Source organism: Pseudorasbora parva, chromosome 4 (assembly GCF_024679245.1).
Source record: "Pseudorasbora parva isolate DD20220531a chromosome 4, ASM2467924v1, whole genome shotgun sequence".
NCBI lineage: Eukaryota > Metazoa > Chordata > Actinopteri > Cypriniformes > Gobionidae > Pseudorasbora > Pseudorasbora parva.
This window is the reverse complement of record NC_090175.1, coordinates 33,510,400-33,537,775: the sequence shown is the minus strand read 5'-3', so window position 1 is coordinate 33,537,775 and position 27,376 is coordinate 33,510,400. Positions and strand designations below refer to the sequence as shown.

General features: G+C 38.5%; 1 protein-coding gene across 3 annotated transcripts in view; it reads left to right on the top strand.

Moving 5' to 3' along the window:
• psip1a (PC4 and SFRS1 interacting protein 1a) overlaps positions 1-24,456 on the top strand; it is a 99,677-nt gene extending 75,221 nt beyond the window's left edge. For all 3 annotated transcript variants that reach the window (XM_067441590.1, XM_067441589.1, XM_067441591.1), the window contains 9 exons: positions 2,741-2,803; positions 2,903-2,981; positions 3,075-3,168; positions 18,850-18,899; positions 19,005-19,075; positions 19,249-19,350; positions 19,497-19,695; positions 24,051-24,144; positions 24,223-24,456. In XM_067441590.1, coding sequence (XP_067297691.1) covers positions 2,741-2,803; positions 2,903-2,981; positions 3,075-3,168; positions 18,850-18,899; positions 19,005-19,075; positions 19,249-19,350; positions 19,497-19,695; positions 24,051-24,144; positions 24,223-24,253 — 783 coding nt within the window. In that variant the 3' untranslated portion in view covers positions 24,254-24,456. The remainder of the gene's footprint in view (positions 1-2,740; positions 2,804-2,902; positions 2,982-3,074; positions 3,169-18,849; positions 18,900-19,004; positions 19,076-19,248; positions 19,351-19,496; positions 19,696-24,050; positions 24,145-24,222) is intronic.
• Positions 24,457-27,376: the final 2,920 nt, after the last annotated feature.

The window sequence follows — 27,376 nt, the reverse complement described above, 5'->3', positions numbered from 1 at the left end:
ATAAGCTGCCAACCTCCCAAAAAACTGAATGTTTAAGGAGACAAAAGTGGATACAGGCAATAAGACGTGAAGCTTCAAAAGGAAGAATGGGTCAATTCGGGATCCTGACACTCAGTATGTCTCAGTATGCCTACACGTGCAGTATACTCTTTGTCAAATATCCAAATGTCAGTTTTATATATTTATTTTTCTGTCGCTGATTATTTTCTCCTCCAGTGGGCGTAGTTCTCAGTGTAATATAGCATTTTGTCTCTATTTGTTAAAATATGTTCATTATAGGGCTGCCCCCCACTAAAGATATTCCAAGTCGACTAACACTCCTGCATTTTAGCGATTAGTTGAACAATCATTCATTTATGTTATTAATATAAAAACTTGCGTATATACAAGGAAAGGTATAGTCCAAGTTGAAGTTTAACACTTCCATATGACAGAAAATGCTAGCGCATGATATTAGCACGTTCAAAATAAAAATGAAGTGCTTAAAACAGAATAGTAAAGCGTTTAAAGTATACAGGCTTATGGACACAAAAATCAGTGGCCGGAACGTTATAGGCTAAAAATAACATAAAAACAGCAATCAGACTGCCTGTACATTTTAATAATTTATTATCAAAAATGCAAACTGTAACAGTTACATGTCCAAAAAAAAAAAAAAAAAAAAAAAAACTTTTGAATAAAATAAACTAAAATTCGTTCTTTAAAATAAATTAAATAAACTTATTATAACTTAGGCCTAGTACAAAACAAGTACTGTATCAAAAACGCTGTTTGGTATAAAAATACAGTGGAAAATTAATATACTTTTTATATTGTTTAAAAGGAAAATTAACAAAAACGAGCAATTTAATAAATGCACATGGCACATATCGCACAACACCAAAACTTAGAATAAAAAAAAGAAGGCGGCAAACAAATCAACAGCCTAAGTCTTTGATTAAATTGTTTAGAACAACTATATTTAAGACAAAATGTGGAACAAATAATTTAAAGAACACTAATACAGAAAAAAAATCATAGCAAAGCCGCAAACTGCCATTAAGACGACGGATGAGTCTTGATCTGAAACAACAAAATGCAAACATCAGACTGATTTTTCTTACAGAATAAAAAACAACTTCTGCATTTTATAAAAACGAATAAATAAAAATAATGTTTTTATTTATTTGTATAGCCTACCCGTTATAAAAATACTTGTTTTTTTATATAGCCTAACAGATAGCAAACAGAAACACTACAAAAAGGAAACGTTACTACTTACATGTTTTAAATGATAAGATTCGATGTTGACGAGTGATAGGCAAATGTTTGCCTGCAGAGTTTGCAAACAGCCTTTTGGGTCGTCCTTCGACTTTTCAAAATGATCCCACACTTTGGACTTTTTTCCTGACATAATTATTAGCATCAGCCAGACACCTCTCCCACAAGTGCGCTTTGGTATACCGCGAGGCGCGAGGTCTCGTTGACCGATCGTTGCTTTGATGTCACGTCATACTCCGTCTGCAGTGCGTGCGCTGTGCGTGTTGCGTTGCGTATGTGGTACATGATCTGCACGCCCTGTTGTGCTTTCACATATGCTGCGTTTGTAGTCCGCAACTGATCCGCTGTTGCATACCACAAACAGCATTTATTCATTATTTTTTATTTAAAATCCAAAAGTCGTTACTGAACATGGCTCTTCAGAATTGCAATTATCTTTGTTTACTCTTTCATAGAAGTCAGGATACCGTATACTAGCCTTCGTTTAAACAACATTTTATTAAATTCATTAATTCATATTTATATAGCCTAGTATTTAGCTCACACAAGTGGCAAAACATTTAAACATAGGTTATAGCCAAAAATCACAAACATTTTAAATTAGAAACTTACAATAGGCTATTCAATAACAGCATCACAAAATAGACTCGGTACGAAAACGATCGTCGCACTGCTGCAGGACCACATCCGCGTGCAGTTTGAAAGCTGTAACCCGTTAACATGGGTATGGAAAAAAATACGCACCGCACACGCACTGCAGACAGAGTACGTGTGAAACGGCCGTGACTGTGCAGCCCCTGATTGCATAATTTTTTCACAGGATTTTTTTTTGCGACTAACCACCTAATGAAAATGTATTCGACCAAGCCCTCTTCATATCGACTAACGTTTAGTCGACTATTTGGGGGCAGCCCTTGTTCATTATGTCCTCAGTTGTATTTATAATGTAATGTTATACTGTTCTCTCTTGTGCAGATGTGTATGCCACAAGGGGGCACTGAAAGTGTAAACTAAAAACAAAAAACAAAGACGCGTAATTATGATGTTTGTCCCAGTTGATTTATGGTTGTCCCTGATAGAAGGCTGTCTGACTGTGAGACTGATATGTCGTCAGCTAAAAAAATAAATATGCTGAGAACAGCTAAAGATGATCCATCTCTCGTCTACTTTTTCTTCAGAATCCAACGCTAACTGCAACAGTAATATAACGTAACTTAACACTATTGCATGTATGCACTTTTGTGCCTTTAAATGCTATTTTTTGGGGTCAGCAGCTTTTAAACATTGCTGGGTTTTTGGTTCTGGATATTTTATCTTCTTTTCTGTACATCTTGTCACGTATCAGCTTTTAGACATTGTCAGTTTTTTTGTTATGAGTCAGGAATAACAAGGAGGCCGCTTCCTGCAATAGAAAGTCAATGGAGACTCTTGGTCTGTTGGTAATATGCAGATATTATAGAATTTTTTTTGTGGTCCCCAGAACTCATCACAGAAAGAGACCACAACTGTCTCTGTCAAAGCTAAAAGAGGAAGAAAGAGAAAGGTAATTATTCTGACATTTGCTGATGGTGCTTGTTCATCATTAGTTCATATGGCCATAACAAATGCTAGAGTTAAAGGTTTTTTTTGTTGGTTTTTACAGATTGAAGCTGAACAGGACTCTGATACAGAAAACTCAAGCCCAACTTCATGCGCACCTGGTTTAGATGTATTATCAGCAGGTGTAGATTTCCCTTTCAAACTCTGTAGATGTTTTTTGTTTAGTGAAACAGCACAGCTATACATATTGACTGTGGTATTTTGTTCTTATTTAGGTGTACCAATTCCATTACTAAAGCGCAGAGGAAGAAAACCTAAAACGGAGAAATCTCTGCAGCTGCAACAACAGGCATCAAAGGAGCCACTGAGGTCAGATGGTGATTATTTACAAATTAAGGATGAAATGATTATCGGTTTCATGATAAACCATGATAAAATGTACTGATGGTTGGAAATATCATATAAAATGTAATTATTAAAACCGTGTTTATCACAATTTTAAAAACTCGCCGTAAATCCTGTCCAGCCAGCGTCAGTCTTGTGCAGGTGCAACGCACAATGTTGTTTTTTCAATGAGAGAAATGGCAAAATAATAAAAAAATCCATGCAATGGGACCTTTAAGGCATAATAATGTATATTCATTTTAAACTTATTACAGAGAATTTCTTTACCGCATAAATAATTACTGGGACATATTGAATTGAGATTGTTTTATCTTACCTGTTTATAAATTCATTTTGTACAAAACAATTGTCCAGACAAGAAGATATAATATAGTATATTATATTAAAATTGGTAATGTGAAAGCTGTCATGCAGACCCGGGAGCGCACCAGTACCGCACCATACCTGGAGGAGGTCCATATTTCATGGGTAGGAATATAGGGGTGTGCGCTCCCTATTGAACTGGTATTTTGTGTGTGTGTGCTGAACTGTGCTGCAATTCACGTGAACAATGTGAGAAACACGGACTTGGGGGTGCTCTTGTTCAGATCTAATATTTATACGTCTATAGTCTAATATTTAATATATAGATTGTCTATAGTCTAATATTTATTGTCTAATATTTAAAATTGTATGATTTTTTTTTCCATAAAATACTTCTATGTGGTTGAAGCTTTTACAGTCTACAAAAATAAAGTGCCAAAAATAAAATGTAAACAACACTAGCATCAGGCACGAATACTGCCATATAAATTCAAAAGCATTCAAAATGCCATATAAATTCAACAAAAAGAACGGCTTAACACTGTGCAAAATACAAGAAATACATATACAAAAATAAAGTGCCAAAAAATAAAATGTAAGCAACACTTTAGGGCATCAGGCATGAATAATGCCATAGAAATGCTGCCTAACATTTACCAAAAGATGCATTCTGAAGGTTTTATGTTGTTTAAAGTAATAATATACCACAAAAATACTTGTGAACAACACTATGTAAAAAAAACCTGAAAGGGAACAGTTTTAAAGGCCAAGTCCACTAAAAGCACTGCTCAATACTGCAAAAACAATAGCCAATACAGTACAAAGATTACCTGAAAGCATCTTGTAGTTTAAAGAATCCAACATAAATACAGCCTGTATTTAAAGGCTAGGACCTGTGCTACTGATTATATAGCATTGCAATGAAGGTTAGCATATTGGCATGCTCTGAAGTTAGGCTTGCTCTTTTTTTAGTTACAATTTTGCCAGCAACTGAGAAAATCCTTTCAGATGGGGTTGATGTTGCAGGCACAGACAAGTAACCCTTTGCCAGCACGGCCAAGATGGGAAACCTTACTTAATTTTGCTTCCACCATTTTAGTGGATTTTCTTACTTTGGAATAACCTGCTCACTAAAGTACATGTGTATCTCATTCCTCACAACTTCACTGTGAGTTTCTTAATCTTGGATGTGACTAGTGTCTCTGTATTGTGCTCTTTATGGATTTCTGGAGGCCCTTTGCCAGAGGACGTAGAGGTGAACCAGTCACATAGGACTCTCCACTCAAGAAAACAGTAGCAAACTCAAAAGGATTCAAAACTTGTTCCACTTTTCAAGTAAGCTCCACTGATCATGTTTTAGATCCAGGAGGCGGTTCCCTCATGGTGTGACATCAGGATCGGAAAGTGTAGCAGTCACGGGCCACCTCTGTTCAGTCAGATGGCTGATCCTGTGTAAAGTACTGTTCTATCTTATGGATACATCATTAAAGGTGTCATTTAAAGGTGTCAATTAAAACCTGGCTTTTTAATTTTTTTTTATACTGTTGTCTGAGTTTAACTAATGGTTTTCACATTCAAAAACATCACAACTAATAAGTAATAGGCTATTTTCTACACTGGTTTTTGAGGCTCTCTCCTGCACGCTGGGTTTTGATGGGCGTGAAGCACTGGAGACTTGGAAGTAAATGCCCACGGCTAGGAATGGATAAGATTTACAAATTGAATGAGCCTCAGCTCCTCTGTCATATCTATGCCCCTGTCAGTTCACATGAGAGAGGGATTGTTTTGAAACAGGCAACTGGAATGATTCTATCAACCACACTGCTCGTAAACATCTTTATCAAACAAACACAATGATTTATTTGTCATCCGTCTGAGATTGATTGTAATATTATTTTTGGCCCGCCCAATCGGAGGATATAAGAACAAACCGCGAGCTGAAGCTCATTCAATATGTGAATCTTATCCAATCCTAGCTGTGGGCGTTGCCTTCCAAGTCTCCAGTGCGGCACACCCATCAAAACCCAGCGTGCAGGACAGAGCCACAAAACCAGTGTAGAAAATAGCCTATTACTTATTAGTTGTGATGTTTTTGAATTTAAAAACCTCACAAACGTCATTAGTTGACCTCAGACAACAGTATAAAAAAAATAAAAAGCCCATTTTTAATTGACACCTTTAAATGACACCTTTAATGATGTATCCATAAGATAGAACAGTACTTTACACAGGATCAGCCATCTAATTGAACAGAGGTGGCCTGTGACTGCAACACTTTCTGATCCTGATGTCACACCACAAGGGAACCGCTTCCTGGATCTAAAACATGATCAGTGGAGCACACACGTGCACGCCCTTCAAATGTCAAGTCAAAAGAGAGTGAACAGCACAGATCAAGAAAGGAATATTCCTTCATGGTAACACTTTATAATAATGTTCAGTTGTAAGTCATTTATAAATGGTAAGTTAATGATGAACTAATCCTTTGCAAAACATTCATAAATGATTATCAAGTGATATGCTAACATTTTATGAATGTTTTGTAAATTCCGTTACAAGTCATTTACAAGTGATTAGTAAATAATAAACTAATGATTTATGAAACACGACTACGCATTCATTAATGATTAATGAGTGATTTGTTAATTAGTTTACATATATTTAGTAGATTCAGTTATAAGTAATTTACAATTGATTAGTTAATGATGAACTAATGATTTACAAAACATGGTTATACATTCATAAATGATTAAGTATAATATACTAATTTGCAAATCTGTGGTAAGATATCTTTAAAAAATAGCATATCATAAAATAATCAAACAGATCCTTAGTAAATGGTTTTTAAGTTACTAGTTAATATATTATTATTCACTGAAATGTCAGTGTACCATTATCTCAATAAACAATTGTTAATCATGAACAAATGATGATCAAACCATTAGTAAACAATGAATATTTAATTGATTGATGCATCATTAAATTTGTAAGCTGGTCTGTTAAAACCCACAAAATGCATTTATAAATGTATGCATTTATATTTTAAAGAATGATACATTACTAGTTGTCAAATTAACAAAAATTTTAGAATGACTTAAAGTCAGGGGATTGCAGTGTTAAGTTAAATCCTTTCACTCAATGGAACAGACTTGTGTTCTGTGAGGGGTCTAGTGATAATGTGAACTGGTTTTGCCCTCCCGTGAAGCATCAGGTGCACGTTAAAGACTCCATGTGTGTCAGAGAAGAAAGCTGTCTATACCCTCACCAGTCAGTATTTACATTAAAGTACACACTAGTGTTCATCACCTGTTAGAGATGATGATGTAAACCCATGAATAAATAATTTACAAAGCTTTATCACCCGTTACAAATGATCTGTGCATGTATACAAAGCTTTTACAACGCTTTTTGCTTCCCCTAATCTAAAGTGTAGACTATTCATCACTTGTAAATGTTTTACACATCATTTGTAGATATTTCTCACCCGTTACAAATGCGTCCATTGATTGCTACAACAAATGTAACGTTAAATGTGAAAATTAAATTCTGCTATTCCTCACCTGTTGCAATAGAAATGTGTAAATAGGTAATTGATCTAATAACTGAAAGCATTTAACTCTTATTTGTCACATAACCAATCCCTTCCCTAAACTTACCTGTTTGTGTTTTATATGATAAAAAACAGGCAGATACGACTGCAGGAACAATTTATTCAAAAAGTACAAATATTCCAAGTGTCCCAAGGCCAAACGATTGGCTTGTATGAAGTAAATTTACATTTACATTTACATTTATGCATTTGGCAGACGCTTTTATCCAAAGCGACTTACATTGCATTCAAGGCACACATTTTACATTTTGTAAATTCTTCGCTTTGTAAAAATTTGCTTTGTAAATTCCCAAAAGCAGTCAGCAGCGTTGAGTTCATCCACCGGCCGATGATTAATGATTAACACATTTCAAAAATTGGCGCCAGGAAGAAACATCACGTCAGCTTTGACAGCATTGGCTGTCGTGTGTCTCGTGACCAATTGTGTCATTACGTCAGCTTTGATTGTAAAATGCCATTGGCTCTCGTGTGTCTCGTAACCGGTCGCGTCTTTCTAAAGAGTCGTCCTGTGTATCATTTGAATGAGAAATATTTCCAAGATGGCACCGCTTGCTCCTCTATGTTTTTTTGTTTGTTTTTGCTACCGTCTCACCATTCACTGTTTATGACCGCACCACGCTGCTGGAATTGTGTTTTACATCTAATCACCTCATAAATGCCCAGTCCTTTAAACATCCACCAGCACTGTTGACATTAAGTCCTCCTTTACTGAGATGCCCTGTCTGTCTGCTACCAGGCAGTAAGCGCCGCAGAAGGTGCGGTCGGAGATGCGGCTTACATGTCAGGCTGAGCACTCACCTGGATTCTTCGTCGCCGAGGTGTGGCTATCAAACAGGATTTGGCAATGTTAGAAGATCGCGGGAATGCTACCCGGTGGCTTAGGCTGGTTAGTTCCAACACTGCCACCCTATTTTCGTGTCCCCGCCATGTTGGAACGTCCACCCGGTGTTGCGTCCAAGGAAACCTCCGTCCAATTCCTTGTGTGACATCGCCGCCTGTCAACTTAACTATGCTCCGCTTGGCACTTTGCAACACCAGATATCTCATTACAGAACATTTGTCCTCAATGATATCATCTCCTCTCACAATCTGGATTTGTTTTTCCTCACCGAAACCTGGCTTCCCCCAGGTGACATCCGTGCTTTCTCTGAGCTCCTCCCCTCTGGCTACCTTTACTTAAATACCCCGTGGCAAGCGGGTAGGGGCGGGGGGATAGCCACCACACATAGACAGTCCCTGAAGTTTTGCCAGCTGTCCACAAGAGCGTATTCCAGCTTTGAGTTACAAGTATTTGTGCTAACACTACCCTGTCCTATTTTATGTGCAGTAATCTGCCGGCCGTCCAAATTAAACAAGGTTTTCTTAATTGAGTTCTCAGAGTTCCTGACGGAGTTTTTGGCAAAGTTTGATAACATTCTAATCTGTGTTGATTTTAACATTCATGTTTGCTGGGCCTCTGATAAACCTGCTAATGATTTTAAGGCACTTTTAGATTCATTAGATCTAGTTCAGTCCATATCCTGTCCCACTAATAGGTTAGGTCACACTCTTGACCTTATTATCTCTTATGGGGTGATTGTGTCTACCTGTGAGGTCATGGATTTTCCCATCTCTGACCATTCTCTCATACATTTGTGCTGTTTCACCTGCACCAACGTCTACTGCCCCTCACCGTCGTCGCATTATTACCTCATCTACTGTTGATGATTTTGTTGCTTCCTTCGCTGTGTCTGATCTGGCTTCTACTGAATTAGCATCGTCTGTTTGTCTAGACCTTTTCCTCTCCTCCTTCCACAACACCTGCTCCCAGATTATGGACTCTGTTGCGCCCTACAAGGTAAAGTCGACCAATGGTCCATCGGACCCCTGGCTCTATGATACAACTTGGGGCCTTAGGCGCCGGTGTAGACAGGCTGAGTGTAAATTGAAGAAGGACCGGCTGCATGTGTCACTGTAAGATGTTTAGAGACAATCTGGCCGCCTATCAGAGAGCACTGAAGGAAGCTAAAGGACAGTACCTCTCCTATCTAATCAACAGCAATAGCCACCTCCCTGGAGTTGTATTTAGTACTATTAATTATGTGATAAATCCGGTGCCTTAAATGATGTTTCTGAAAATAAATTGAATGCATTCAAACAGTATTTTTTGGACAAGGTTTTGGCTGTTAGGCAAACCATTACACAAGCTTACTACTGTTGCTATGCCTTCTCATGCGGCGCAATGTGTGTTAGAGAACTTTGATGCAGTAATCTACCATCTACAATCTACAATCTACCAATCTACCACTACCATCTACCCTCTAGACGCTGTTCCCGCAAGGATTTGAATGAGGCTGTTGACATCATAGGTCCCTTCCTTGTCTCCTTCATAAACAGCTGTCTTAGTTTGGGTACTGTTCCTACTGCTCTCAAATATTGTTAGACCGTTGCTCAAGAAACCCAGCCTTGATCCCTCTGTACTGTCCAACTTCCGCCCTATTTCTCACCTGTCATTTCTGTCTAAGTTGATGGAAAAGCTTGTTTTCACATCAGGCTCATCTTCAACTGCACGTCATTGGTTATACATTTCAGTCTGGTTTCAGGTCTAGACATAGCACCGAATCAGCATTACTGAGGGTCCATAATGACATTCTTGGAGCCCTGGATAGTAAAAGCTCTGTGGTTTGGTGTTACTGGACCTTACCGCTGCATTTGACACTGTGGATCATGCTGTCCTCAATCTCTCATCCTCAACATGTTGCTGGTCTGCAGGGTGCAATGCTAAATTGGTTCTCCTCATACTTCACTAACAGAACTTTTTCAGTAATGCTTAATGACTTTTCCTCCTCGGTTGCCCCTATGTCATCTGGTGTGCCTCAGGGTTCCATTCTCAGTTCTATTCTGTTCTCACTCTATATGCTGCCACTTGGTCTACTCAACTCCAATCCCAACGTTCAATTTAATTTCTATGCAGATGACCTCCAGATCTATCTCCATGTGATTGAGTAATCGTTCTGCATTGGACCCTCTCCATAATTGCCTTCAGGACATCAAACAATGGCTTTCCCAGAATTTGAGCAATTTCTGTATTCGAATGAAGAAAAGACTGAGTACATCCTGTTCAGCCTGGATTCATCCAGCAGTTCTTTTAGTTTTGGTCCTTAGACACCTGAGTTTGCTCCCACTGTGCATAACCTGGGTGTTATTTTTTGACAAAAATGTGCAGATTTGGCAAGCTTTTACCATCTAAGACTGCTCAGTAAGGTCAAATCATTCGTGTCCCGAGCTGACCTTGAAAAAGCACTTCATGCCTTCATCAGCTCGAGGATAGACTACTGCAATGCCCTCTACACTGGACTAAATCTATCACTTCTCAGTCGCCTTCAATATGTACAAAACTCGGTCTTCTATCCAACCTCCCCAAACATTAACACATCACCCCTGTCCTCTGCTCGCTTCACTGACTCCAGGTGCGGCTTAGGGTGGAGTATAAGGTCTTGTTGTTTGTCTTCTTGATTGATTGATTGATTGATTATGAACGTGTGCGTGTGTGTTCTTTTCGCAAAGGGGCGCGATCATCATTTCAACGACTAAAACATTAAGATCAACTCTGTTCTTCACATGAAGATATCGTATGAATTGAGAAGAATTGGAATGCAACCTGAGTTAATACTTTTATACTCTTTTTTTGGTTTTAATTTTTGCTAATAAAAACATGTGACTGTACATTTATTTTCCTGTTACATGTTTTATATTGTTAAGAGATGGTAGGTTTAGGGTAGGAGTGGAGTTAGTTGCTCCAAAATATAAAATTAGGCTATAAATATTAATTATGTGCGATCAGATTGGCAGAATCACATGGCATAGACAAACACGCGGAGATGATGGTTCGTTTCGGTGTAAACATACACGCGGAATCACACGGCGTAGACATACACGCAGATAGCTCAAAATGCGTACAGATAACACGCCACTTGGCTTTAGAAAGTGGCGTGTATGTGTACGCAAAGTCATGATGTCATGTTGGTCAGTGAAGGTCTGGGGAGTTATATCTATGGAAGGACGCACAAACATCTACAGGCTAGACAATGGCACCATGATTGCCATTATGTATCGGGTTACAATCCTTGGACCCATTGTCAGAACCTACGCTGGTGCAGTGGGTCCTGGGTTCCTCCTAGTGCATGACAATGCCCGGCCTCATGTGGTGAGGAAGCAGCAAGCAGTTCCTATAGAGGATGATTGATACCACTGAATGGCCCCACTCTCACCTGACCTTAATCCAACAGAACACCTCTGGGACATTGTTTCGGTCCATACACCGTCACCAGGTTGCACCACAGACTGTCTAGCTCAATGATGCCCTGGATCAAATCTGGGAGGAAATACCCCAGAACAAACCATCAGTTGTCTTATTAGGAGCATACCCCGACATTGTCAGGCGTGCATACAAGTATGTGGGAACCATACAAACTACTGTGTACCATTTTGAAATGTCATTCTGCAATGACATTCTGCAATCATATTTCAGCAAAATGGACAAGCCTAATGCATTTTCAGGGTGTCTTTGAAATGTGTCCTCTGTAGGTTGATAATTTAAATTTCCATCAAACGATGTGGCATCCTTTCGTAACACATTACCTAGTCCGTATTAGTATAGATATTCAGCATTACAATTTTCCCTTATTGAGATTTGATGTTTTGAGCAGTGTACTTTTTAAACTAAACAAAAATATAACACAAATTTTAACTGTACAAACAGGCTTTTTATGCCTTAATATAAGTTAGGTTGCCTTGTAACTTATTAAAAATATAAAAAATATTATTGTCACATCATTGGACCTGCTTTTTATGAGACTTGCAGAGTCTGTATGAGTCTTTGTTTGAGAGGTGGCATCTCATGGGTTCTAGTCTCTTGACCCTCTCAAGACCACTGAAATTTGTGACAAAGCTGAAATGAAAATTGAGTTTGTTAATTATTCGTTTTTATTTATTTATTAATCAGGCCGCCACCGTTACAAAGTGCTAGAGCTCTCAATTTATTGAGGGCACCATCTAAGGATGCTTCCTTGGTAGATGGTTGTGCTTCAGCAGACTGGGGCTCTCACATTCATAGGCACTTAATTCCTTTGGGTTAATACGTTCTTTTGGCTAAGGTCTGTGCTTGCTTGCTTGCTTTTCACAGTCTTGTTGTATATATTTATTTTTCTTTTCAATATGGTGGCGTTGGTATACACGTAGTGTTAACACCATGATGCAGCATTGAATTCCCTTGAAAAGAAAATGTCTCTGAGTTGTATACCCATGTATATACATGTATACCCGGAAATGGTGCATCTGGTTACCATACTTAAATTTTCCTGCGTGTCTTCTTTCAGAAGACTTTTAGGGTCAAAATAATGGCAATGCTGTTCCCTGTAATAATTTTATTTTATTTTTATTCCTTTTATACTGGTAAATTTCAGTTTTATTACCGTAAATTACCAGATTTTTCATTGTTTCAATGCACTTGCTTTGACTGTTTTAATATTAATTAAGATTTTGTGGTGTCCTATAGAGCAAAGTGTATTCTGTGTGATCATCCTCTTATGCCTGTCAGAAGTTTAAAAAAAATACAACAACAAAAAAAAAAATTGAAAAAGACAGATAGTACAACTAAAGCACTTCCTATCCTGGCAGATAAATAAAATGGTGGTACTGCTGTGTAAATGGTAAAAAGACAGAATGCTGTTGCTTTTGTAAACAGCATATATGGCACACTTGCCATATTTAATGTGTGAAAGGGGCTAGTGATTAGCTTGTAAGATTATTCAGTCCAGTCCTATCAATTCAAACCTAGAAAATGTTAAATGGAATGTAGATGGAATGAAGGAAGCCAGCAGATCACCACCAAAACATGATTTCTGATAACCAACAATAAAAGTCAATGTAGTCATACTGTAATTCACATTATAAATTTCCATGTATAGAATTATAAGTCACATATAATTAACTTAATACAAACTTCTGAGTGGTTTTAAATGGTTCATATAATAGTGCACTTTTACAAGCTGATTGTAAGGAAATGTGTGTTGGAAGTGCCTGTACACAACCATCCTATAATTATAAAAAATCCATCAAGTTGTATTTTTAATCTCCTTATATGTTTTCCCCTGTCTCAAATCGAGCCGTTCGACCGTGTGACGTCACACGGTCAGATGCCCCTCCCTCAACTGTTGATTGACAAGCAGCATTTCATCTGAGACTAGCCCTGAGCGAGCTCAAGCTGTTGTCGTCATAGTCCGCCACGCTCGAGCAGAATGGTGTAAAAGCTATTGTGGGGTTCTGTTCTTGGCTGTAATAATAAACACAGCAGTCATTTTGATCTTCCTAAATCCGAACCGCTGAAGATGCAGTGGCTGAGTTTTGTTTTTGAAGGGAATAATACCCCGATCAACGTCAATGCTTTCATGTTTGCGCCGCACAAATAATTTCTCACCCTAAAAACGGTGGTCAGTATGAAGCAGGTTTTGCTAAGAACTGAAAAAAGAACTGCTTCTGAAAAAAAAAAAGTACCAACTACTTGTGTAGTTGTGAGTGTAGTTTGAAATGCGTGCACGCTTTACAATTAATGCGGCTAAATTGGGTAAGTTAACTCAACAGCATGCTTTCTACAGTATGTATGATGTTCCCAATATAATTCATAATCCCATGTTTATAATGAACAACAAGTTATGGTTATTGTGTTATTATAAACTGTGTACACTGGTGATAAAGTTAACGTGGTAACACTACACTAAGCTAACATATACATCAGTAAACACGTAGCATTATAACGTTACCCTGCCATTGCATACAAAGATAGATCAAAGTGATATTACGTTAACCAACCATTCAAAAACGTCCAGCTCGCCGGCCGTCATCTTGTTCCGGGTTCAAATTGATACGATATGTCCTCATAGACTCTATTCTCTCTCCAAAATATATGCAATTCTCAACGCGTGTGTGTGTGTGTGTGTGTGTGTGTGTGTGTGTGTGTGTGTGTGTGTGTGTGTGTGTGTGTGTGTGTGTGTGTGTGTGTCAAAGCGGCCAACAAAACAGAGGGGCGGGGTGAGCAAGGCTCATTATCATTTAAAGCTGAATGCACTAGAATGACTCGCTGAAACCAGAGCTATTTTTGTCCAGGTAAAATTAGTGTTTTCTTACAATACTAAGGATAATTTTTAATTGTAGTACAAACTTTTCATTTAGACACTAAAGTATCATATTAACTTGTACAAAAAGGGCATTATATAACCCCTTTAATAAACAAACACCTTTTATTTTATTTCAGTAGTATTTGTATATACAATGTATTCACTACATTTACATTTTTATTTAATCATTTAGCAGACGCTTTTATCCAAAGCGACTTACAAAAAAGGGGAGAGCAATAGAAGCAACGAAACAAACAAGGCCAACAACCTAAAAGAGCTGTAAGAAGTCTCAATTAATTTGCACAGTACACAATTTTCTTTTTTTTTTTTTATAGCCATCTACAATAGCCTTCTACAATAGCCACCTACAACAAAAACTCACGTACGCAAAATACAGAACACTGGATTTTGATAGCCATGATAACAACCCATTAGGACTAAGGCTGTTGCCCCAACTGTTGTCGTTAAGCAGATTCAGTGGCCCAATGGGTTCGTTTTGTATGGCATTCTAGCTAAACGCGCAGCAATAGCCATCTGCAACAAAAACTCACGTACGCAAAATACAGAACACTGGATTTTGATAGCCATGATAACAACCCATTAGGACTAAGGCTGTTGCCCCAACTGTTGTCGTTAAGCAGATTCAGTGGCCCAATGGGTTGGTTTTGTATGGCATTCTAGCTAAACGTGCAGCAATAGCCATCTGCAACAAAAACTCATGTACGCAAAATACAGAACACTGGATTTTGATAGCCATGATAAAAACCCATTAGGACTAAGGCTGTTGCCCCAACTGTTGTCGTTAAGCAGATTCAGTGGCCCAATGGATTCGTTTTGTATGGCATTCTAGCTAAACGCGCAGCAATAGCCATCTACAACAAAAACTCACGTACGCAAAATACAGTACACCGGATTATGATAGCTATGCTAACTATGTATCACACCCGCCTGAAGGCACAAATCCGGATGAGAGATGTAGATATGATCCAGGAGTGTGCGCTTTTTGGTCGTTGCTGTGGTGATCATTAAGTGCTATTCTGTATTGGTCAGGTGCAATTGGAAAAGATGTGTCTTAAGATGTTTTTTTAAAAATGGCTACAGACTCGGCAGCACGAATTGAGATCGGCAGGTTATTCCACCAGGTGGGAACGGTCCAGGAAAAGGTCTGTGAGAGCGATTTCATGCCTCTTTGGGATGGAACCACGAGGCGCCGCTCACTCGCAGAAAACAAGCTTCTGGAGGGTGTGTAAGTCTGAACAAGTGAGTTTAGGTATATTGGTGCAGAGCCAGTGGTTGTTTTGTAGGCGAGAACTAGTGCCTTGAATTTGATGCGAATAGCCATTGGCAACCAGTGCAGTCTGATGAAGAGAGGCGTAATACGCGCTCTCTTCGGCTCATTAAAGACCACTCTCGCCGCTCAAAAGAGTTTGAACTAGGAGTTGTGCAGCCTGTTCTGATAGGAAGGGTCTAATCTTTCTAATGTTGTATAAAGCAAACCTGCAGGACCGGGCTGTTGCAGTAATGTGGTCAGTGAAGTTTAACTGGTCATCAATCACAACTCCAAGGTTCCTGGCTGTCCTGGATGGAGTTATGGTCGATGAACCAAGCTGAATGGAGAAATGTTGATGAAGTGCTGGGTTGGTTGAGAAAACAAGTAATTCTGTCTTTGCAAGATTGAGTCAGAAATGTCTGTCAGACAGGCAGCGATACGAACACTGACTCTAGGATAATCTGGTTGAAATGAGAAGTAGAGTTGAGTGTCATCAGCATAGCAGTGATAGGAGAAGCCGTGTTTCTGAATGATAGAACCTAATGATGACATGTAGATGGTGAAGAGAAGTGGTCCAAACACTGAGCACTGGGGCACCCCAGTAGCTAGATGATGTGACTTAGACACTTCACCTCTCCATGACACCCTGTAGGACCTACCAGAGAGGGAAGACCTGAACCTCTGGAGAGCAGTTCCTGAGATACCCATCTTCTTAAGTGTTGACAGGAGGATCTGGTGGTTAACTGTGTCAAAAGCAGCAGACAGAATCAGCAGAATGAGCACTGAGGATTTGGAAGCTGCTTTTACCAGTCTCAGTGCCTCAGTTACCGAGAGCAAGGCAGTCTCAGTTGAATGGCCACTTTTAAAGCCGGATTGGTTGTTGTCTAGGAGGTTGTCCTGTTCAAGAAACATAGAGAGTTGATTGAACACAACTTGCTCAAGGGTCTTTGCAATGAAAGGCAGAAGGGATACCGTCGGTAGTTTTCTAAAAGTGCTGGATTCAGAGAGGGTTTCTTAAGCAGTGGGGTTACCCGAGCCTGCTTAAATGCTGTGGGAAAGGTTCCCGTGAGAAGAGAAGTGTTGACAATGTGAGTGAGTGCAGGAGTGATTGAAGAAGAAATGGCCTGAAGGAGGTGAGTGGGTATAGGATCAAGTGGACAGGTAGTAGGGTGATTGGAAAGGATGCGTTTAGAAATATCTGCCTCGGAGAGCGGAGAGAAGGATGGAAGCGTGTTCGTGTTAGTTGTTGAGATGTGCATGTCAGTTTGTGGTGAGGAGAACTGGTTGCTGATGAGAGATGTTTTGTTTGTGAAAAATGATGCAAAGACATCAGCTGTAAGAGTTGATGAAGGAGGGGGAGGAGAAGGACAAAGGAGAGAGGAGAATGTTTTAAAGAGTTTGCGAGAGTCAGAGCATTTGTTCATTTTGTGTGATAGTATGTTGTTTTAGCAGTGGAGACATTTGTAGAGAAAGAAGAGAGAAGAGACTGATACAAGGTAAGGTCAGTATAGTTTTTAGATTTCCGCCATTTCCTCTCTGCCGCCCTGAGTCCAGAGCGATGTTCACAGAGAACATCAGACAGCCAGGGGCAGATGTGGTGGGGCGGGCTGGTCTGGATGAAAGGGATGAAGAGTGTCACAGTAGCACTGTTAGCATCCAGTGCTGAGAACTGAGCAGGTGGAGGGAGTGAAGATGAAACCATAGTGGATAGGCGAGAGGGAGAGAGTGAGCGTAGATTACGCCGAAAGGTAATCTGTGTAGGAGTACGTGTTGTATCAGGAGTCAGTATGAGGTTAAGAGTGATGAGAAAGTGGTCTGAGGTGTGTAATGGAGTAACTAAAGTGTTGTCCGTGGAGCAGTTGCGTGTTTAGACGAGGTCTAATTGGTTTGTGATTTGTGGTACCTGATTTGTGAGTAGCCGTAGTAGATACTAACTTAAGGTCAAATGAAGTCAGTAGAGTGCTGAAGTCTGTGGCTAGGTGTTTATCAGGATGGATGTTGAAGTCACCAAGCAGAATCAGTGGAGTGCCATCCTCAGGGAAGCTAGAAAGTAACACATCCAACTCCTCCACAAAGTTACCGAGGTGACCTGAAGGACGGTAGACCACTACCACATGGATTTTAACAGGGTGAGTAATAGTGATTGAGTGCGATTCAAATGAACTGGCCGGTAGAGATGGTAAGGGATCAAATTTCCAATCACTTGAGATAAGCAAACCAGTACCCCCACCCCTTCCAATAGGCCGAGGAGTGTGTGAAAAAGTTAAATTGGTTGAGAGGGCTGCAGGAGTGGCAGTGTCCTCTGGTTTGATCCAGGTCTCAGTTAGGGCCATGAGGCTGAGCTGAGAATGAGTCCCAATAGATGAAATAAAGTCTGCTTTGTTTACAGCAGACTGGCAATTCCAGAGACCAATTGGAATAGAGAGTAAAGTAGCAGAGGATGTTAGGATATAGCGCAAATTATTAGGATTGCGGCATCTTGTGCTTACAGAGCGTGATTTATGAGTGCTAGTAGTAATAGTTGAGATTTGAAAGCACATGGTGAATACAGATCAGAGAAAAGGCCATATAGGAATTATTAAAGAAACGAACACAAATAATGAAAAGGAAGATGATACTCAAGTGCCTTGCCGTGGGTCCTTGCTTGGGAGGAGCTGCACAGGGAAGAGTTGAGGTCTTTACACTCGTCGGTCTTCACACAAGGAGGGCTTCACAATGCCGCTTCCGCTGCCGCGGACTATCACGCTATTTATACTCACCTGAGTATGGTTATTGAAAGCAGCTGGGAACGCCCCCCAACAAATAAATTTGGTCATTGTTTATTACATTAACTAATCAAATGAATTTGTCATTCTAACTTTTCATAAGGTATATGAGATTCAACTTGATTTAAGTTAATATAAATTAAGATTAAATGTGTAAACTTTATAAAAAAGTTTAAGGTGACGTATTTACATCATACTTACTCAAATATATATTGAGTAATATTAATTAACTGCATGTACTTACAATAGAGTTGGGGTTAGGGTTTGTTTTAGAGCTAGTTATTTGTAATTATGCATAATCCACTGTTATTACTATAGTAAGTACATGTAGTAACGTGTAACCATCACCTTAAAATAAAGTGTTATCAAAATGACTTGTACAACCATGTTGATTATACTTTTAATATACATTTTTGGGAAGTAACACTATTTTAATGTGTATTTTTTCAGTGCTTTTTCACGTATAATAATCACATTGTAACAAATGTTTTCATGAATTTTAAAAACATCAGATGGTTATGTCTGATTTTTCCCCCTTTGCAGGTTAGGAAAAGATGGAAAGAGAGATGAAAGAAAAGGAGACAAGCGAAAAGGTAAGACAATGGTGAAATGCTATGCAGTCCTAGATAATCAACTAATTGTAATGCTACTTGTCAGTTAGGACATTGTGTTTTATTTTTTCACTTCTTCAAATATAGAAGTTTCTGCAGAGTCCAGACTGCATAAGTTGAATGGGGAGATTAAAACATCTTTAAAGGTTGATAACCTTGTAAGTACAGACTTAATTCTTGTATATAGCTTTTAAACATTATTTATGTTATGCCATCAGTTGATATTGAAGTTCTTAGAACAATTTACTCATGCTCTATTTAAAATTAATGTATTAATCTTGTGGATTTTAAATTCTTGGCATGCAAGTTAATGCACATTCTCTATTCTTAGGATGTGAGAAAATGTTTAGTTGCATTGGATGAGTTGAGTTCACTGCATATTACTACTCAACATCTTCAGAGACACTGTGAACTCATAACTACTCTTAAAAAGGTATGATTAAACAAATGTTTGGGGCAGCATTGGATAGATGTCGTGCATTAATCATTATTGCTCACCACTTCCAACAGAAACGAAGTTTAAAAAACAACAACAACAAAAAACCCCAAACAAATCATAGCTTTTTACTGTCTTTATAGGTCCGCAGGTTCAAAGCCAGCCAGGATGTGATGGACAAAGCTACAATGCTGTATAATAAGTTTAAAAGCTTGTTTTTAATGGGAGAAGGAGAGTCAGTGCTCAGTCAAGTGCTTAATAAAAGTCTGACTGAACAGAGACAGTTTGAAGAGGCCAAGAGGGGAGTGCTAAAACACACAGAACAGACCAAAGAGCAGAAAGGTAAAGAACTGACTGATTTACATTACATTCCATGCTGAACTATCACAGCCATAATAACATGAATAAAAAGCGTAAATACTAGACTGCAAATAATAAGGAAAATTCTAATTTGTTTGGTTAATATTGACATGCAGTTGCTGCAGATTTGCTGGCTGCATATCCATGATGTGAATCTCCAATTTCACTGTATACCAAGGTGCTCTATTAGATTGAGATCAGGGGGCTCATGTACAAAAGCTTTCTGTAAATGTTATCCTAAAAGTCTGTGTATGCACAAAAGAAATTAGAAAACACCAGAATCTGCACAAAATTCCTTTTATAAAACCCAGTTAAAAGACGATTGTGTGTACATGCATCTCCATTGTGCCGATATCAATTTTTCATGTTGCGATTAATTGCTGACTTTTTATCACAATATACGATATTATCACGATATTGAAATAAGTTGCAACAAAAAGTGTTGCCATAGCATAACAGCTTTAAGAACTATTTTAGTATAATTGAATGTTTAAATACAATAATGCACCAAAAATACAGTTCTGTATTTCTGTTTCAAACTGATTAAAGTGCAAAAGTATTAGGCTATAAAGAACAACAGGTAACAAATTACAATAAGATCTCATTATTTAATGCATTAACTAAGATTGAGCAACAGCTACATTTGGTACTGAAAGTATAATGTTTTTGGTAATGTTAGTTAAGAAATACTGATCATTGTTAGTTTTATCTTAGGTCCATGAAAAATGTTATTTTGATTTTAATGTTATTAAACAGTAACTAAGAAATTAACATTACTTAGAATGATTAATTCTTTATAACTATTTTTCATTGTCAGTTTGGTAATAATGAATTAACATGTTAACTAATGAAGTCATATGTCTCAAAGTTCTACTGAACAATAACAAATAATTAGAACAGTTCTAATCATTAGGGCATGTTGTAGTCCAGATTAAAACATAAAAATGTTTAAGTTTGAAAATAAATAGCCTATTAAGTCTCTAAGTATTAAGTATTTGGTGCTGTGATGAACAACATTGAGATTACAAAAAACGAATGGCTGTTTTAAAAGCTACATGCGTTTTGTTTGTTTGCGGGTTACCGGGGTAATCGCTGCATTCTGCCGTTCCATCAGCGCCTTCTGCTGTCACTGAGAGGCACTTCAGCAGCGCATCTCCTTCACCCATTCAGTCATGTGCAAACGCACGTTGGGTTTGTTTACATCTGAGCGCGTCCATTTGACGCAGAACAGCGGTGTTGAGCATTTATACGGTTGATGGGCAAAGTATTCTTGAGTGCATTATAAAAAAAAATATTAATTGTTAATAAATTATTATTTACGATATTTTAAAGTGCCCACGATAACAATATCGTCCATATTCATTATCGTGATAAATCGCATTATCGAAAATCGGCACATGTCTAATCTCCATTCCTGTCTCCTCCCCGAAACAACCATATATGGAGCTTACAATGCCTAGTTTTACTATGCATAGCATCATCTGCATATTATTTCCATGAATATTTCCATCCGCATGAGGAAAATATGAGATGCGTAGTATGTGCCATCACATTACATTGTTAAAAATTGCTGTAACAAGGTTCGTGTATGTGTTGGAAGGAAGAAGACGGGGTCGGCGAGACTAGGACTGCACACTTTTATTTATCACACTCTTTAACATAAACAACGCACAAGGGCGCTTCTTTCATATACTCAAAACTCGGTAGGCAACGTTTCTCAGCTAATCAGCTTCAACTCATTCACTGTGTCCGTGTCAAGCTTAGTAGCAGCAGTCCCAGTCCTGAGCTGTGTTCGAAATCGCCCCCTATACCCTCATTCACTATTCCCTACATTAGTCCACTAATATAGTCCACTTGAGGGAGTGAAGGAAAACGAGTGAGTGAATTCGGACACTGACTGAGCCGGAAGGGCTGCCCCTTTTGCAGTTTCTGCTTGCTGTTTATTTGAAACATAGCAAACTGGCAGCTCCAGTAATAATTAAAAGATTTATCTTGCACTCTGCCGTGGAAACTAGCATGTATAAACCATAATCAAACAATTTAATAATCAATTAAAAATGAATTTATACCTGTGTGATCTGCTGGGCCAGTGCAGTTTGGAAGATGGATGGATGATTTATTCAGCTGCGAGCACCATCTCCTGGCAGCTATATCCACTATACCCTTGCAAATGGCATTATTTAAGGAAACAGCCATTTGTAGTGGTGTCCGAAACCATAGTGAACGTTATCGAGTGCACTCATTCAATCCCAAAATGCACCGCTATAACGAGTTTGCATTGTACGCTCACTCGACTCCTAAAAAATACCCACAATGCACTGAGATCGCCCCACACGTCGAATGAATTCCCGCGTCTCGCCAGCAGATGGCATCCACAGCGGAATTATCGGAACCATAGACGGAGAAGACCAATTATAGACCCATTAACTTTTATTGTCTCTAATAATAAGTGTTAGGACGTGGTGAATTAAATACGTTAGACAGACAATTTATTTCCATTTTTATAATATTTTCTTTATTTTTATTGAAAATAAATACCTTTCCTATCTGATATCTGATGGGAAAAGCGAGTTTCACCCCTACACTAGCCAACTGTGGCTGTATTTAATTCTGGGTTTTCCGTAAATTTGTCTGCTTCATCTAGATGTTATATATATATATATATATATATATATATATATATATAGATAGATAGATAGATAGATAGATAGATAGATAGATAGATAGATAGATAGATAGATAGATAGATAGATATTATTATTCCTTACATAACCCTTTCCCTGTAAGTTAGTGTCACAAGAGCGCTATAGAGTTAACAATAGGAGCACATATGACTTACAAGCTGCATGACCATTGCATAAGAGAATAGGACGTCTCAGTTGATGTATTAAAAGTTCTTAATTTCGTTGTTCTCTCAATTCTATCATTTGAAGACTAATTTAAAATAATATTTCGTAAAAGCACGATATGACGCAGCAGCATGTTCTCTGAGGAAAAATCTTGCGGAAATACTCGTGCAGGTATACGCATGTCTGCGTGTGACACAAAGCAAACACCACACTGTGCATTCATTTTATTTTAACAAACAAACAAGCAAATCTCAAACTAAACAGCATTATCCTTCAGTGTCAAAATTCGCTCACTCGTTTTCATTCACAGTGTGTCGAGAGTGAGAGCGATTCAAAAGCAGGAGTCGTTTGCTCTCGAAACGCTCTCGCGGTATTTATGAGCCTATCGTTCTGCGCAGCGCTGCTGCATCGATCAAGCCTCTTCCTCCATTGCTCGTAGCCTACTACATCGGCTGTACACCTGTACACTCATTATTGCGGTGCATTGTGGGATTGGATTAGTGCACTCAAAAACGTCCACTATGGTTTCGGACACCACTACAAATGGCTGTCCCCTCAAATAGTGCCCTATTTAAGGGTATAGGGGGCGATTTCGGACACAGCCCTGGTCTCTCTCTCTCCTCTGTCTCTGCTGCCGTCTCTCCACGCCAATTACTGCAATCAGACACAGGTGTTAGTCATTTGCACTTGACCTACTTTCTCCCTGCTCGGTCCTGCTCCCTCTCTCCCGCTACAGACCTCGCGGAACCACGCCCCCTCCACTACAATTGCTTTGTTTTAGAATTAATAGGCTAAATCTAAATTTTTAAAGTACATTTCAGAGAAGAGTTCTCAATCTTTCCACTGGTCAAGTAGTATTTTTAGTTGTCTTAAATTCAATTTATGCAGTTTTGCCTATAAGGTAAATATATATTTTAGGATGTTTATATATTTTAACAGGCCAATATATCGTTCAGTCACCAAGCAAGTCCTTTAGTGTCTGTCATTATGCTATTATTATATTTAGATTGTGGCAGTGATGAGCATTTTAGCTGATCACAGAGCACATGAATGCAGTGAACTCGTCATCGAAAGGAAATTTTTGCACACTAATGAATGCCTTTGTCATATGTACAAGGTTTGAACTGTTAGTTAAGAGATTTGTTTAATGGGAGTTTTGGCGAGAGTCTAGAACTCCCGCTGTTTGATTGGCAGCTCCAGCACACACTGTGTGATTGACAGCTCAAGCGATTGCAAAGGAAGATATATATATATATATATATATATATATATATATATATATATATATATATATATATATATATATATACACACAGACTAAAACACCCTCCTCCAATAAATAACAACATATAACGTTTCTTTCGCAATTTTTTTATTTTTTTATTTACCAAACAGCCACTCCCCTAATGCACATATATGATTACATAATTTCAAAGTGTGTTCTAAAGCAAAAATAAATAAATAAATAAATTGTTTGCATGTTTACAGATACCAAGATTTTGAATGACTTCACCCCTGAAGAGGATGCAGAGACAAAGAGGGAGAAATTAGGAGAGAATATCTTATCTGTTGTGAAAAACACGTAAGACATTTTTTTCAGATTTTCACTAAGTCCTAAATTATTTGCCCCTAACAGTCTGACAAAAAAAAATGTTTGTAGTGTGACTAATCCATCGGAGGAGTCTGTCTGAAGATGCTGTTTGTTCACTGAAGAGCCACCAGTTGCCAAGATGATGTCCATATTGCAAGCACCCTACAGTCAGATAAATATTTTTGCACACTCTGTAATGTCAAAGATACTTTACCAGATGGCGGTTTATTGTAGAGATCTCTGTTAGAATTACTGTTTACCAAGACAACCATATACCGTTAAAAATAAATATTTTTTTAGTTACACACTTCTCAAAAGTGCATTTTTTTAAATAGCAGATAGATTAGTGTCAAAATATATTTTGTGTTAAATTTAAGTTTTACTGTAGCTTTTTCTGCTGTTGCTGTTGTTTCACATTTCATACTCATAAGACTGCTGTCATAAACCTGTTTTAGTCTTAATAAAGTCGTTTTTACCTTTTTTAAAATTCAAGTTAACTTTATTTATATAGCGCTTTTTACAATGCCGATTGTTTCGAAGCAGCTTTACAGTGTTAACGGGAAAATACTGCAACAAAATTTGATTCGGCTATACAGCTGCTCTGGAGAAAACAGTGATGTCATCAGCTCATTTCAATTGTTATATAGCGACAATGTGGGCAGATCAATAATTTAGTTGATATTGTTCATTTACAGTGGGTCAAAAAAGTATTTAGTCAGACACCAATTGTGCAAGTTCTCACACTTAAAGGTGCCCTAGAATGAAAAATTGAATTAACCTTGCTATAGTGAAATAATAAGAGTTCAGTACATGGACATCACATACTGTGAGTCTCAAACACCATTGCCTCAATATGTAAATCTTGTGAATCAAAAACACCACGGAAAAATAAGTGCTTATCAACATAATGCCAACCGTGATGCAAGCGTTGGGGATCATTTATATGCATGCCCCTAACATTTGCATATGTCCAAACTGACAGAGCTGAATCTTCAGTTCAGCCGATGAACAAGCGACACTCGAGGATAGTAAAAACGGCAACTCTCATGACACATATGTCATGTTCAAGCTGAGCAGGGGACGTGAGGACTTTTCGTATGTCAGCAGTCATGGTTGAAGTTTATTATAATTGGATACCACAACAATTTATTTCAAAATTGTTTGTTTGTTTGGCCCATTTCAAGCAAGTTTCCCTCTGCGTCTTAAACTGAAGAAAGGGGCAACTATATTCCTGCAAGCAGTAAGTAGTGATTTATCCACTTATTGACTAACTGTTTAAACAATTTCTGAAAGTTTCTTAGAGAAAATTTAAAGTTTCTTTCAGAGAGACTGCATTGTCTAGATCAGTGGTTCTCAAACCTGTCCTGGAGTACCACCAGCCCTGCACATTTTGTATGTCCCCCTCATCTAACACACCTAATTCAACTCATGAGCTCATTAGTAGAGACTGCAAGACCTGAAATGGGTGTGTCAGAAATAGGGAGACATACAAAATGTGCAGGGCTGGTGGTACTCCAGGACAGGTTTGAGAACCACTTGTCTAGATGACGCAAGATGCTAGTACAGTAACAACAGGAAACTCCAAGTACCATACACAACTAAATAGTGTGTCTAATGACAAAGGGTAATATTATTTTGTATTACAAAATACAACCGTAGATACGTTGCTTACAGATCGTTCACTTGATCCTTCTAGCAAACGTCACCTTTTCCACCCTATCAGTTAAAACGACAGTCATTTGACAAGGCTATTCATTTTGTAAAAATATAAGTTATATATATATATATATTTATGAACTGAGAAAAGTCAAGCGTGCAGCTGCCAAGATGCCACTTGCCACCAGTTTGGCCATATTTCAGAGCTGCAACATCACTGGAGTGCCCAAAAGCACAAGGTGTGCAATACTCAGAGACATGGCCAAGGTAAGAAAGGCAGAAAGTCGACCACCACTGAACAAGACACACAAGCTGAAACATCAAGACTGGGCCAAGAAATATCTCAAGACTGATTTTTCTAAGGTTTTATGGACTGATGAAATGAGAGTGAGTCTTGTTGGGCCAGATGGATGGGCCCGTGGCTGGATTGGTAAAGGGCAGAGAGCTCCAGTCCAACTCGGACGCCAGCAAGGTGGAGGTGGAGTACTGGTTTGGGCTGCTATCATTAAAGATGAGCTTGTGGGGCCTTTTCGGGTTGAGGATGGAGTCAAGCTCAACTCCCAGTCCTACTGCCAGTTTCTGGAAGACACCTTCTTCAAGCAGTGGTACAGGAAGAAGTCTGCATCCTTCAAGAAAAACATGATTTTCATGCAGGACAATGCTCCATCACACGCATCCAAGTACTCCACAGCGTGGCTGGCAAGAAAGGGTATAAAAGAAGAAAATCTAATGATATGGCCTCCTTGTTCACCTGATCTAAACCCCATTGAGAACCTGTGGTCCATCATCAAATGTGCGATTTACAAGGAGGGAAAACAGTACACCTCTCTGAACAGTGTCTGGGAGGCTGTGGTTGCTGCTGCACGCAATGTTGATGGTGAACAGATCAAAACACTGACAGAATCCATGGATGGCAGGCTTTTGAGTGTCCTTGCAAAGAAAGGTGGCTATATTGGTCACTGATTTGTTTTTGTTTGGTTTTTGAATGTCAGAAATGTATATTTGTGAATGTTGAGATGTTATATTGGTTTCACTGGTAAAAATAAATAATTGAAATGGGTATAAATTTGTTTTTGTTAAGTTGCCTAATAATTATGGACAGTAATAGTCACCTGCACACACAGATATCCCCCTAAAATAGCTAAAACTAAAAACTAAAACTTCTAAAAATATTCATCTTTGATATTAAAGGGTTACTTCAGCGATTAGCATATGGCTTTGTATCAGTAGAAACCCTGGAAAATATTAAAATTATTGTGCTTTCCCCCCTCATATCTCCCTTAGACAAGAGATTTATGCATTTTATTGCTGGAAAAATTCCTCCTATGATGCAAAATGACAATTTTTGCATCATAGGAGGAATGTTTGCCCAGAGGCTAAAGACTACAGCCAGCAGAGGGAGCCATTTCCGCATGTTTTGTATCTGCACATGGGGGATGGGAGATTACACTCAGCTGGCAGGGAGAGCTCAGCTTGCAGACAGGATCATTTAAACGTAGCTATGGTGAGCAATGTAAGTCTTTTAACTTCTCAAATTCATTTCTATGAAAGTTAAGCTTGCAAAGGC